This window comes from Dryas octopetala, chromosome 3, assembly GCF_963921425.1.
Source record: "Dryas octopetala chromosome 3, drDryOcto1.1, whole genome shotgun sequence".
In the NCBI taxonomy this organism is placed as follows: domain Eukaryota; kingdom Viridiplantae; phylum Streptophyta; class Magnoliopsida; order Rosales; family Rosaceae; genus Dryas; species Dryas octopetala.
In genome coordinates this window covers 27,574,722-27,589,064 of record NC_141368.1, presented here as the reverse complement: position 1 = coordinate 27,589,064, position 14,343 = coordinate 27,574,722, and the positions used below count along the sequence as shown (strand labels likewise).

At 36.2% G+C, this 14,343-nt stretch overlaps 2 protein-coding genes across 3 annotated transcripts; one reads left to right on the top strand and one right to left on the bottom strand.

Moving 5' to 3' along the window:
* Positions 1-5,414: 5,414 nt before the first annotated feature.
* LOC147292204 (large ribosomal subunit protein eL6-like) lies at positions 5,415-8,005 on the top strand. Its single transcript, XM_086235299.1, has 4 exons — positions 5,415-5,733; positions 6,521-6,627; positions 7,408-7,589; positions 7,694-8,005. The coding sequence occupies exons 1-4, from the start codon at positions 5,477-5,479 to the stop codon at positions 7,847-7,849; spliced, it is 702 nt and encodes a 233-aa protein (XP_086091425.1). The 5' UTR covers positions 5,415-5,476; the 3' UTR covers positions 7,850-8,005.
* A 140-nt stretch (positions 8,006-8,145) lies between these two features.
* Positions 8,146-11,615, bottom strand: LOC147292203 (C2 calcium/lipid-binding plant phosphoribosyltransferase family protein). 2 transcript variants are annotated; one of them, XM_086235298.1, is made up of 2 exons: positions 11,037-11,615; positions 8,146-10,979 (listed from the first exon to the last, which is right to left on the bottom strand). In XM_086235298.1, the coding sequence occupies exons 1-2, from the start codon at positions 11,613-11,615 to the stop codon at positions 8,469-8,471; spliced, it is 3,090 nt and encodes a 1,029-aa protein (XP_086091424.1). In that variant the 3' UTR covers positions 8,146-8,468. The 2 variants fall into 2 exon arrangements, with proteins under 2 accessions (XP_086091424.1, XP_086091423.1); XM_086235297.1 differs by having other exon boundaries at positions 8,146-11,615.
* Between the last annotated feature and the right edge of the window lie 2,728 nt (positions 11,616-14,343).

Sequence of the window (14,343 nt, the reverse complement as noted above, 5' to 3'; positions counted from 1 at the left end):
CAGAATTAAATTATAAGAGTAGGATTTTTCATAATTTTTTTGAAAGCAATTTGACTATTTTGAGGTTATAGGAAATTAGTAGTCATCAATACGAGTTCATAGAATTTTTCGGTGAATTATTTGGAGTCTCGAGCTATTTTTGGTGAATTTTTGAAGTTGGAGAAAATGAAAAATATGAAAATTTCGAAAATTTCGAAAAATTTCGGTAAATTTCGATAAATTTCGATAAATTTCGGTAAATTTCGGTAAATTTCGATAAATTTCGATAAATTTCGGCGAAATTTCGAAAATTTCGGCGAAATTTTCCCGAAAAATTATTAAACATGTGTTTCGATTTCGACACCCTAAAAAAACGAAATTTTCAGCGAAATTTAATTCCTTGGATAGAAGGTGACTGAGGAAGATGTTCAAAGTTCCAAATCTGAAATTTATTTGTTTCAGATCTGAAATTTGAATGAAGCTTCATTGTCCTCTTACACCCATTTTATAAAAGTCGAATTTTTTTTGTTAACATATTATCGCCGGTTCGTCCTCATATGGTCGAGTTGAGGACGAACTTAGCCGACTTAAAAGGGTATTTGGTTCTAAAAGTATTTAAAAAGTAAAAAAATATTAATTTTGGAGCTGATAGTTAAAAAAGTAATTCAAGCATTAAAATGGATTATTTCACAAAATTACCCAAAAAAAAAAAAAAAGACTTAGATTCCTATAGTTTTAATTTTGCTAATTTTGTCAATGCAAAAGAGGGCTATTATATGAACATTCATATTTCTCTCACTACATACCCTTTTCTCACCTCACGCCTCTTTTTCTTTTTAGTTTATTCAATTTTTCACTACACGGCCCTAAAAATTTTAAAATATCGCCATTCCACAAGGAAAAAAAAAACCTAAAACCCAATAACCCTCTAACCCATCACATGCCTCCATTGTTGCTGGCAGTCCATGGTAGCAGTGGTGGGGTCAGGGTCGAGGCGAGGTCAAGACTTAAAATGGTTGGGTTAGGGTGAGTTGTCCTTATGATCATTTAAGTTTGAGCTAAAATTATAATTCACTAAATAAAAGAGAGGAGTGTGTAATTGGAGGAGAATGGGGTGTTCATATGGCAATGCTACTACAAAAATAGGTCTAGTGTTATAGCTTTATAGCAACTGCAATTTAAGGTTACGTATTTAATTTCATCAAATTTGTTTCAATCAACAACTATTGCCAAGAGTTCTTTGACTCTCTTGTTTGTAGTTTTGAGGATTGGTTTTTAGATGCAATTTGAAGTTATAGTCTCTTGTGCTTATGGCATATCTGGATTTGGCGATGTAGAATTATTTTTAGCACAGGGTTTAGAATGCCTTTCTTGCGTCATAATTATTTCGAAGTTTGTTGTTAAATGGTATAAGGCTAATAAGGTCTTGGTGAGTTATGCTCCTTGATGAGGATCATTTTCGAACATAGCCACCAACTCAAAGAGAACTTGAAACACAAGAGTAAAGGATAAGGTACTCCTGCTTGCGACTAAAATAACTGATGTATTATTCTATTAATCATAAAAAACAAAACAAGACCATCACAAATCTTGGCTTAAATAGCCTAATGTTCCTTGCAGTCAAAAGAAAACAATAAAGAAATTAAATATAATATGAAATAAAGATAATTAGGCTTAGTTTCTTTAAAAAAACATTTTTTTTATGGAAACCGGAAGTATTTTAAAATTTATAAGAAAATCTTTTTAATTTATAAGAAATTTTTTTTAATTCATAATAAAATCATTTTAATTTATAAGAAAATCATTTTAATTCATAATAAAGTCCTTCCCCGATTTGAAGGGTATTTCCTTTCCTAGGGTGTAGAGTGAGCTTTATAGAGACTGCATATTAGGTTTTAACTCCAGGATTTTGGACGGAGCTCAAAATTCCGAAGTTAAAATCTAACATAAAACTGTCAAAGAAGAAAAATAAAAGGACTTGATTAAAAACCCTAAATCACTAACGATTTTAGTCTAAGAAAGACTAATAAAATGGACTGAACTCTAAGTCTCCCTATGAAATATTACATTAAATACTAATTAGGTAAGAAATCACAATTAATGGAAAAGATATTCGCCGATTATTTTGGAAATAAGATTTGAGATAATTTGTGGCTTGGTTAATCTTGATTATCCCCTATGCTCCTCCATCAGACTTTCCTAGTTGGAAATAATTCGTCCTTGAATTCGAGCCATTGATTAGAGAGAATCTCAGCACAATCTTCCATTGTAATAAAGTCATTCTCGATTTGGCTTGCGATCGATTGAAGTCTTCCTTTCCAAATAAACAAACATTTGGAATATTTGTTATTGCTTGAATTGACAAATTTCTTTTTGTCAATAAATCTTGACATCCAAAATTCCTTTCAACACGTTTGACAATATCAACCAATTGCTTTAGTGTCTACAAACTAAAAATATTGATCCCAAGAAAATCAATTGAGTGAAATTTATCATCCGATTAATTCTTCTTCTCAGTTTTTTCTGCCTGAAAGTTATCATAACAATTCTCACACACACTTTGTGCACAACAATCAAATTTCAGAGGCAAATCTAAATTTAATAAATCTGATGAAAAACATGATCCACTAGAATTATTAAACTCATTTATACCTTCGTTTTCAAAATACCTAGCCAAGTCATTATTGAATGGTTAGTCTTCATGTCCTTCTTCAACCTGCTCATATGATGAAGCGAGGTGATGAAAAGGGTCAATTTCTCCCTCCCCGTTGAAACCCTCACCGTCTTGGTCTAGAGTTTTGATGGAAGTGATACGTTGATGATAGAGGCTAATGCCTCCCTCCCCGTCAAAACTCTTACCACCCTAGCGTCAAGCTTCGATGCAAGCGATACTATCCGTAAGTTGTTGGATCATCATTTTAATCTCTTTCATGTCATCATTAGAGTTGTTACAAGCCTCCATACGAAAACCCCCCCAACCACGCATGTTGTCAGTCATGGAGTTCACTGTTCGAACAGACACCAACATGCTCTGATACAAATTATGGGGATCAGATTTCGAACATAGCCACCAACTCAAAGAGAACTCGACACTGGAGTAAAGGATAAGACACTCTTGCCTGTGGCTAAAATAGTTACTGTATTATTCTATTAATCATAAAAAACTAAACATGACCATCACAAATCTTTGCTTAAGGCTTAGTTTGAGATTGCTGTAAGAAAAAACTGTTGTGAAGTAAAGTCAGTTATGAAGTAAAACAGTTGAGTGTTTGGTAAACTATGTTTTCAAAAGTGCTGTGAGTACAAAAAGCAGTATGAAGGTGTTAGGTAAATTGTAATGTAAAACTGTTGTGGCTATTTATAATTACTAAAATGGACATGATGCTGAAAATGCCTTTTACTTATTTGTTTGGTAAAAATAAAATGTTTTTTTTACATGTTTTTGAAATTTTTGGCTACAAATTTGTATTAGCATTAATTTTTCAAAAAACAACATTATTAAATAAGTATGCCTATTATTTTTTGGGTATATTATAATTTTAATCGTACAAATAAAATATTATAATTAATGTTCACAATATTAAATAGGCTTTATTACATTTTACCCACCTACACTTTGGGCTCAATCTCACTTCACCACTTAAAAAAATTGTGTCAATTTATCACCTGAATTAAAAATTTATTGCAATGTACCACCTTTGGATCATTTTGTTTAAACTTTTGTTAAAAATAAGAGTGTTTTGCTTCTGTTCAAGTTCCTATTGTTAGAAAAAATGATTTTTTTACACTTTATTTGCTTTAACACAACAAAAACTGACTTAAAAAGACCAAAACACTCTTATTTTTAATAAAAATTTAGACAAAATAAACCATAGGTGGTACATTGCAACAAATTTTTAATTCAGGTGGTAAATTGACACAATTTTTATTTAGGTGGTGAAGTGAGATTGAGCTCGAAGTGAGATTGAGCTCAAAGTTCAGGTGGGTAAAGTGTAATAAAGCCTATTAAATATAATTAACAATTGACATATTTTTTAATTTAAAATAAACAAAAAAAAAATCTAGATGTTTAAATAGTTATATGATATTGATCGAATAAAATAGGGATAAGATGTGATTTTCAAAAATCAATGAAGGTATTACGGGTAAAATAAAATTTTCATTGTTACTGTGATTCAATGCAGCTTTCAAAAGTATATACAAACCTGCTTTTATTTTTGCTGTAGGGAGTTGAGAATTATGAGCCAAGACACTTTTTCATGTTTTTACCAAACACCAAAACTGTTGTGGATGATTGAGAATTGTCATCCATTTTGGGTCATCCACAGCTCAAACGGCGCCTAAATAGTCTAAGGTTTCTTGCAGTCAAAGGAAAACAATAAAGAAAATATAATATGAAATATTACATTAAATACTAATTAGGTAAGAAATCACAATTAATGGAAAAGATATTCGTCGATTATTTTGGAAATAAGATTTAAGATAACTTGTGGCTTGGGTAATCTTGATTATCCCCTATGCTTCTGCATCACTCCTCAATCCCCTGGTCTTGTGAAGTGGATGCTTCCCCTAGAGGGTTGATGGAAGCTTCAAGAGGGATCCTGGTATCATGTGTGCTGGCGGGGTGATTAGGGATTCTCATGATAGATGACTTGCTAGTTTTTAGGCTAATTTCGGAAAATGTCATGTATTGGAGGCTATAAGGAAGTTATTGGTTGGCATTGGACTGTGGTGGTTAGGCATGTTTTTCCGAGAGCATATGTCAGTCGTTGATGGGCTGGCTGCTTTGGTAAAGACTGAAGTCTTGGTTTTTTGGTTCACCACTCCCCTTTATGTTGTAATTTGTTTTGAGGCCGTTAGACCTGGTCTTGCCAGTTCTAGGGTGATTCCTGGCTAGTTTTGTGTTGTTTGGGATGTAAGGCCTTCATTTTACCAAAAAAAAAATGGTCATTGTCCTTAATTTCGTTAATTTGGTCATCACAAATAACATGTGTCGTACACAATTTAAGGTATTATAGATAAAGATAATAAAGTTAAATTACTTAAAGCCTAAAATATAATCACTCATGTACTTCACGTACTATATTTTTATTAAAAAAATTGACAAAATTAAGAATGTGTTACTGAATTACAACTACTAAGAAACTATACGAGACTTGAGTGGTAGAGACCAACAATATAATTTGGGCTTGATTTAATTATTGAGAATTTTGAGAGCAACGGTGTTATTGTCGGATGAAGGAGTGACTGAATGAGGTGCGAGAGGAGTTAGGGGAGCTACCGTTATTACAAAACGGTGAGTTTAATTAAGATACATGTGCTGACGTGGAGTAAACCACACCGTTGGATTAGATGGATGGTCAAAAATTCTTTAAACGCAGAAAGAATCCGAGTCCTCTACATATATATACATAGCAGTTTATCTAGGGTTTTGTGGGTGGGCATTTGGAGACGGAGAGTAGTGAGTGAGTAAGAGAGTGTTTACAGAGCAATCGCGATGGCGCCGAAGCAGAGGACCCCAAAGGTGACCCGAAACCCAGATCTGATTCGAGGGGTTGGGAAGTACTCGAGGTCCAAGATGTACCACAAGCGAGGGCTTTGGGCTATCAAGGCCAAAAACGGCGGCGCTTTTCCTCGCCACGATAAGAAGCCTGCGGCTGACGTCCCTGCTGAGAAGGCCCCCAAATTTTACCCCGCTGACGATGTCAAGAAGCCGCTTATCAACAAGCGCAAGCCCAAGCCAACAAAGCTCAGGTCCCTCTCTCTGTTCTCTTTCTGTATGGATTTTTATTTTTTTTTTGTATTTATGTATGTGTATGAATGAGCTTCTCTTGCTGTGAATGATTGGGTCTGGTTTGCTTTTTTTTTTTTATGAGAAAATGTGGGAAATGATTTGAATTGTAATTCTGCATGTGTGTTTGTTTGCGTAGTGTAGCACTGTAGGAATGATTGGATGCTGAGGTATGCGTGTTTGTATGTACTTATTTTGGAATTCTAAAACTTCATAGATTTGTGAATGTAAATGGGTATTTTGTTTAGCTATCTATTCTGTTTAATATTTAGCCGAGAAAATGCTGAAAAATCAGTAATAGAAGGAATGAGGTCCGAAATTTGTTATCTGTATGTGTTTTTTCTGTCTCGTTGTTAGGTGTCTTGTGGGTCTTTCTGTTGGTGGTAGAAGTGGAAAATGTTGAGATATAAACGTTGATTTTGTATATTTTTATCAATGCTCATGTTTGCAGAGAAAGTGAAAAGACTATTCCCTTGGTTGGGATTTTGGAAAATTGTTAAAACTTTTTAATATGAAAATTCTTTTTCTTCAGGTATTTGAGGATATTATCGTTTTTCATTGGTTCTATTTTAGAATTACAATATAGAGTAGAATTTGGACCTCTTTGTTATTTTCGGAATCAAACAAATATAAATTGTGAGATGGAATGTTTAATTTTCTATTTTAGGGATTATTTGTGTGTATCTGTTGTTAAGGAGTTTTGTTATTTTTAGTAATCTTCTGGTATTTTCTTTTCTTTGTATTATTTAGGGCTAGCATTACTCCCGGTACTGTACTGATCATTCTTGCTGGGAGGTTCAAGGGGAAGAGGGTTGTGTTTTTGAAGCAGCTTTCATCTGGCTTGCTTTTGGTTACTGGTAAGTTTTTGTTTTTCCTTAATTGAGTTTATGTTTTTGACTTGCATGTTATTTTTGCTCATTCATCTTTTCCTTTGTTTTCTTATCAAATCAGTCTGATAAATTTATTAGTTCTATAGATAACTAATAATTAACTATTCCCAGATTGGGAATATGATAAATTAATTAGAGTCCATTTTTGCTCACCACAAAAAGGTGGTGGTCAGCTTTACCACCATCATGGATGGGTGGCACATGTCCCACCATCATGGTGAGCAAAAATGAATCCAAATTAATAATATAGCAGCATTCTTCTATTTAACTTTCTCTGAATTAACCTGGGTTGATATCCTTTCTCTTGCCCAAGACTCTAGGGTCTAAAATATATGGAATTGTTGCTTATTCCTTTTAAAATTGAAGCATAGCATAAAAGTGGAATTTCAGAGGTAGAGAGAAAGAGAGAGAGGCTTTTTTAACACTGGATTCATACTATTTAGTACAAATGCTCTCACAAATATAACACTAAGAAAAACATGCTTGTATAATGTATCTGTTGTAATTTCTTGAAGTGATGGTCATTTATTGCATGTACACAAGGTCATAGTTTAAATTGTGTGATTAAAGTGATTATTTTTTGTTAGTGTGCTTGAAAATAAGTTCAAGAGAGCCATTTGGTTGTTGTGCATTTCAGAGAATGTGATTAGTAGTTTTGATGAGCATTCTTGTTTTTTATATGCTGTACATGCCTTAGATGTCACAGTTATTTCAAGGTTTTTTTTCACTGTGGTTATTTCTTCTCAGGACCATTCAAGCTTAATGGTGTTCCTCTAAGACGTGTGAACCAATCTTATGTTATTGGAACTTCAACCAAGGTGGACATCTCTGGGGTTAACGTGGATAAGTTTGATGACAAGTACTTTGCAAAGGAGGTTCAGAAGAAGAAAAAGAAGGGAGAAGGAGAGTTCTTTGAAGCAGAGAAGGAGGTTAGTTTTGGATATTTTCTGTAGTTTGAGTGTGTATCATTTATGATATTCTTCAGGTCATCTGATTTTTTCTTCTAACCTTTGATTCCTTCTTCAAATTGAAGGAGAAAAATGTACTCCCACAAGAGAAAAAAGATGACCAGAAATCTGTTGATACGCCATTGATTAAAGCCATTGAGGGAGTTTCAGATTTGAAGACATATTTGGCAGCAAGGTTTTCTCTCAAGCAAGGCATGAAGCCTCATGAGCTTGTTTTCTAGGGTGAAGAAATTGAAAGTATTAGATTTTGCTCTTATATCCAACAATTGTTCCATTTTTGTTTGAACTTGGTCCAAATGCTTGTACTCTTAAGTTTTATTTGTAATTGACATCCAATCAGATGTTATTTCAGGTCATGCAATGTGAAAGTTTCCATACATGCAATGATTTGATATGAGGCCTTAGTTGGGGTCATGTGAGATGGGTAATATTATGTGGAAATCCGTATTACTCTTTTGGGGGTGGGGGTGGTTGTGCACTTGTGCTTGAATTAAAGTCTCGAGACATAATTTTTACTATAAAATGCATTGAAGATAATAGCATCTAATAAGGAACTTTTGCTATTTTTTCAAGTTACAAGTTAAACTATATAGTAGCCTATAGCCAACACGATGGGAAAATGCTACATGGATATAAACTCAGTTGTAGGAGTAATCTACGAATGGTCATCATCTTCAATGGATGCCTGGTACCATTGTGTGGTTATTGTTCTACTTATTGTGATGCGGTTCTCTTTGCGATAAAGAGGGAATTCAAACATGGCATTTATTCAAACTCGAGCAAGGTAGGTTAGATGAACAGAAACTAGTAAACGTTACACAGGACTTGTCACAGTTAGTTTCATAGCAAGCTGTCGGTTTGAGCAGGCAATCTCTTGAAGAAATTGCTGGGAGCTGAAGGCAGCTTGCTTCGGAACTTAGGGTGCCTCAAGTGGTACAATCCTGCAACCAAAGCAACCACCCTAAATGGGGTCACATAAAGCACCACAGCAGTAAAAAAGCATAACAGTATGAAAAGGCTGGTAGCTCTTGGGTCTCTCCAGCTGAGTAGAGACTGAAACCTCTCCCCTTGTGTTGCTATGTCACCCACAACTGTCTGTATCCTTCCTGCTACACTTCTGATCCTGTCGTACCTCATTCGAACTATATCATGGGGTCTAGAGCTTGGAAATGTGTCAAACTCTTCGTCAAGCTCGTCCGGGTGAACTGCTTCTGCCCATGAAAGCTTGGTATCCATATGAGGAGGATGTCTAGGCCTGAACCTATAGTTCCACATTCCAATGAGGAACATGTAGACAAAAAGAGTTGGAAGTATCAACTCTGGATACCATATCAATATCAGAAACAGAATGTGAACAAGAACTGTTGTGATGGAGTTCTTCCAATTGCATACATCACCAAACCATCGGCTCATGGAAAACATACTGGAAAGCAGTGACATAATTCGAAAGAAGTTGGCTTTGCTCCTTCTCATGCTCCACATGTGGGAATCAACGTCTAACATGTACTCCACCACCTCTTTTCTAAGAGGTGGTTCAGCTCGGCCAAGCCTTGTTGCCACAATATTCATTGCTTGGTAACGTAAATTATCTACTTGGTTCACTGTGAAAGGATACAAGTAATGCATTTTTGGCAGCAAAGGGTGGCCGTAAACATATATCATGTTAGCTACAGAGAAGGTGGTGAATCGAACTGCTAGTTGGAGCTCTCCCATTTTCTTTACTCCATTAGGTTGCAGAACTAGAAGTGGGTATGAATGAGTATACATCCGATGAGCTTCAAGTGTTGAGAGTCGAATACGTACCTTCCCAATTCGTGAATCTCTTGCTGCTGCACTGGGTGCAGTTGGTTTCTCACCTCCACCAAGGTGGCAGTTATCGAAAACTCCCAATGTTATCACGGTGCAGGGGTCGTAGACTTCCCATGTGTATTGCTCATTCCATTTAGGACTAAATGTGTCAAGAATTGTTCTGGTACGAACCCATTTCTGGCCGTACTTAGCTACACAATAAGCATCTGTACTACCTCGGCCATCCTTCATCTTCATTGGAAGAAGCCCTTGTGCACTTAGAATCCCCACTTCCAAAATCCCAACAGGCTGCTTCCAGAGCTGCCTTGCTGTTGGCCGCTGATCACTTATATACATAGTTGATTCATCTAGTACATGGTATCCACCTTCAAGACAAACTCTTAGGTGAATTTTACTGGAAAACTTGAGCTCCTTCCTCCTATCAGGTTCCAAGACACCAAAACCATACTTCTCAAGATTGAACCAGCGAGAATGAACTGGCCTGTGGTCAAGCCGCTTCTCAAACATGTCAATTGGCATGCTTATCTTTCCCAACACCTCATCTTTTGAAGGGTGGATTCGATCCTCAACAGTCACAACCAGGTGCTCCTCAAATGGCTCAGCTGCCACAAAGACTAAATCTTCATTCCATAATGGATTAGCGGTACGACTTGGGCATATCTTGGTTCTGAGCACTTGGCTTCCAACCTGAGCTTTAACAAAGACTTCTGGAAGGCGGCTTCTGTCATTAGGCAGCACATCTTGAGCTTCAATCACATTCACTCTCAGGTACCATAGTTTTGGTGATACATATACCTTGGATCGGATGTTAAAAACACCCTCACCATAAACTGCTGCAGCATCTGAGTGCCATGCATCTGGAAAGGCCTCATCAGCCTGTGTTCCCATCCAAACTGCAACCATGATTTCACCTCTAACCTTCCCTTCTCCGCGGCGGTGCTCCAGTCTGTACCACTGAGGAGCCAGTGCGCTGTCAGGTGGAACTCTGGTGGGAATCTCATTCAAGTCAAAAACCACTCTTCCAAGATAATCATCTCTTCCAAGCATCTCTTTATCTTTGACAAAAACTTCTAGCACTGATGACTGCACTCGGTCTTTTGAGAACGCAAACACCTGGTTCCACTCTGGATTGATTTTCCTCTCAAAATGCCTTGTCCGTCCCTTGTAGTTCCCCAACTTCACTTCCACATAAGGATCACAGCTTCCGGTAAGGGAGCTGGGAGGGAGATCTTTGGCTTTCACAACTCGGACATATAGATAAAACATCTGCTCAACAAGGTCATAAGGGCTTGTGAATCTCTCACCGTTCATCCATCCTCTTCCTCCACCATTTGGCCACCTCTCACCAAGCTGTGGATTGGTGTCCTTCAGGTTGAAGTCGTCTTGGTGGCTCTCATGGGCTTGCAGATGAGTTGGCTGCATGGTTAATGGGAAACCTTGAGGTTGTCTCTCTACTGATATGCCTGGTTTCTGCAGGACTTGATGCTTGTGTATCTGATGGGCTGTTTCTGCTCTTACTTCAACTGCTTCTTTGGTCACCTCCTTTGGATCTTTAGACTTGGCTTCTGCAACAGAGGAATTCAAAGCAACAGTAGCAACTTTTTTGTTGTATTCTTTTGTTTTGGGAACAGCAGAAAATATTTTGCTATCAGTTCTTGAGTTTTCTGTAGTTGGAGGAGTATTAGGAGGAGCAGGGTGACTAGAAGTTGGGATTTCTGGTGTTTGGTGAGACTTGGAAGGAGGGGCTTCTAGTGGTTGTGGTGGAGAGTATGGAGTAGATTTTGATTCAGATTCTAGTGAAATATAGATTTTTAGGCCAATCTCACCCTTGACAGATGAGAAAAACCACTTCTTTTCTAAATGGAATCTTTGATAAGCTTCCTCACCTTTCTTGACAATATTTGAGCAAGGAATTCTTACCCTTCCAAGGAAATTTCGGCCAGGGATAGGTCTCCTCTCATTGTACACAGAGGCTTCAATGGTTTGGTGATGGAAGTTTTCGGTTTTGTCAATATCAAAGAGAAGTTTCTGGTTCCAAATGGGGTTGAGGTTCTTTGGAATGGTTTTGGTTCGGCTAAGCTGGTTTACGAAATCAACTTCTACAAATGAACTAGCAGACCCTTCACCATCTTTGGGCATAAGATCATGAGCATCTACCACTTCTACCACCAGCTTCATGCTCCTTTTTTTTTTGTTTACTTGGCTGCTGCGAGAATCTAGAGGAAGTGGCACCCAACAAGTAATCTGAAACTAGCTTCTGAAGCAAAGAAGATCTATCTAGGAAGGAACACAAGGAATATCGGTTCAGCTTCTTTCTCTTGCACAGTGGTGCTGGTGTTATTTTGGTGAAGCAAAGAATGTTTTGATGAAGAAGCTGCCTGTTAGTTCTTTAAAAATCCAAAGATAGGCAAAAAATGGAGGGAAGCCTTAAACTTTTTTTAAAGTTGGGAAAGTGAACCCTTAATTCCCATAGTTCTCAATGTTTTGGTCAGTTTGGTTGCCAATATATCAGAAAAAAAGAAAAGAAAAAAGAAATGCAATATCTCATTAATTTGGTTCTGAATGATGATGCAAGTTTTAATTTTTGTTTATCCTTTTTATTTGAATAACCAAACAAGGGATTAGCTATACAAAGAGAACCTTTAGATATAAAATATATGTTCTGGAGGGTGCTAAGAAACTTACATGGCTACTGCCACTTTCTCTGGAATTATTTGTCAAGTTGTCATGCATTCCATTTCTTGGTGTTATACAGATATGGCCCTTTATTGTGTTACAGAAATTTGCATCTTATTTTACAGCAATAGGTATTTGATCAAGGGTAGAACTGTCAGTTTCTTGAAAATATATTTGCTTGAATCCCATGTGTGTTGAAGGGACATCAGACATGATCCCTTTCTTGGCTAGGCAGCAATTTGGATGTGAATTGTGAAGAAAGGAAGTTGGGAAAAGAAAGGGTAAAAGGCATAGTTGTGTTGGAGCTGAAAGAAAAGCAAAAGCAAAATCTGAAGCTGCAGGGCTTGTGAGCTTGCTGCTCAAAGATGCTTTTCTTTGTGCTTTTATACTCTTCTTGCTTTAACCTTATTTATTTATTGTTGTCTCCCTCATTTACTGCAATGTTGAAGCTGCTAAACATCATGTTCAAGACAGCTCAATTCTATTCTAAAGTCATTGATATGTTGGGATTGATGCACTTTCATAGAACTTGCATAGCTGGGCCACATACCATATAAACTATATTAATTTGTTAAATACTTTCATGTTCCAACCCAGCTCAATTTTTTTAAATCTCAAAAGTGTCCACTTGGCCTGATATTAAGCTCCAATTTGAAGTTTTTGTGCTCCAGCTACTTAAGATTCCTTTATAGTGTCATAGATTATAGGCTTTGTTAGAGATAGTTGAGGTAATCACCACTCTTTTGGGAGTTTGAAACATATTTTTTTTTTTCACAAGTAAATGCTTTGAGCACTGCTTGCTATCAATTGACTGGGCTTTTAGCTCTATGATGGACATGAATAAACTATATAAACTAGCCTATAAGACAGCAACTTTTTGTAATAGAAGACCAATATATATACAGTAGTGAACTAGCTAGTGCATGCACTTTCTGGGCCTCTGGCAAATGTACTCATTTCAGCTCCATCTTTGTGAACATTGTGAAGTGAATAGTAGATTTTTCATTAACCTAACTTTTGAAATATAGGAATTAGAATTTTGGTTTTTTAGTGGTGTAACTGGTGTTAGAACGTAATTACAACTAGACCATATATGCTTGTTAAGGGCCAAATTTTGCTCCTTTGGTCAAAGCTTCGATCAACAAGATGAAGTTTTAAAGCTTGTACACCTACAATAATGGAGAAGATGGTTATCAAATAATGGACCTCAAGGACCAAAACACTACTTTTCTGAGTTCTTTTTAATATTTCCATCATAAATAATTTGGTTTATTAATTGATCTTTCATGTGCTCATTCACTGTCAGGTTTAGACCAGTGTGCTTGTTTTGATCCGTTTTACTGCAATTGTGATACTTCCCATAACCCTATAATACGGTTAATACCTTAATTGGGGTGGGGTGCTCCCTCATAATTATATGTTTCACCCATTTTTTACTCTGCTACTGCTGTTACATGTACCATATAGTTGATACATTTTTTGTTCTTTCCTTGTTTTTTTATTTTGTATATTCTTACTGGGGTGACTATGGAAGCATACTCAAGAGATGCCAAAAATGATGAAAAAAAAATTGGGCCTCCTTATGGTGTTGTCCAGTTAATTTTTCGAAAATAGTTAAATGGAATGAATCTTATTTGAACTAGGATGCCTAATTCACAGCCTTGGAGGACAGGGAAACTTTCTTGGTATTGCATATATATACAAGGCCCATTCAAGTAAGGATGCCCAGGCAGATACCTTAAAAGTAAGAATATTTTCTCTGCGTAACATCTGACAATGCAGTTCGATGATCGAAACTGTTCATTTTTTAGGTTCCTTCTCAAGGATCATCTCTGTCAAAAATCAGCCAAATTGGTGATTATTTGGTCATCTAAAGAATTTTCCTTCTCAATTATCATATATATATTTTTTGATTTAGGGGAAGAGATCGAACTTGGGTATAGAGGGGCAATTCTATGATCCGTTCAACTAGGCTATCTCATCAACTGTAAATTTTAAATAGGTTAAATGATTAATTTTGTCCTTGTAAGTTTGGTCAATATATCAACTTTATTCCTGTAATTTCAATTCCAACAATAATCATACTCCCGTTTAGTTTTAGATTTATACAATTTACAGATTTTTCATCAAATTTGTTGGTAAAATAAATTGAATTGCACGTGACTTGTTATGTCAATAAATTTGACAAAAAATGGAATTTGTCCTTAAACTACAAACTTCTAAAACTATA

Excerpts from the sequence above, each read along its gene's own strand:
- LOC147292204 (XM_086235299.1), top strand. The coding sequence starts at position 5,477 with ATGGCGCCGAAGCAGAGGACCCCAAAGGTGACCCGAAACCCAGATCTG. Across the intron at positions 6,628-7,407 it reads TGGCTTGCTTTTGGTTACTG|GACCATTCAAGCTTAATGGT; the intron begins GTAAGTTTTTGT and ends ATTTCTTCTCAG. Across the intron at positions 7,590-7,693 it reads TCTTTGAAGCAGAGAAGGAG|GAGAAAAATGTACTCCCACA; the intron begins GTTAGTTTTGGA and ends TTCAAATTGAAG.
- LOC147292203 (XM_086235297.1), bottom strand. The coding sequence starts at position 11,615 with ATGAAGCTGGTGGTAGAAGTGGTAGATGCTCATGATCTTATGCCCAAA.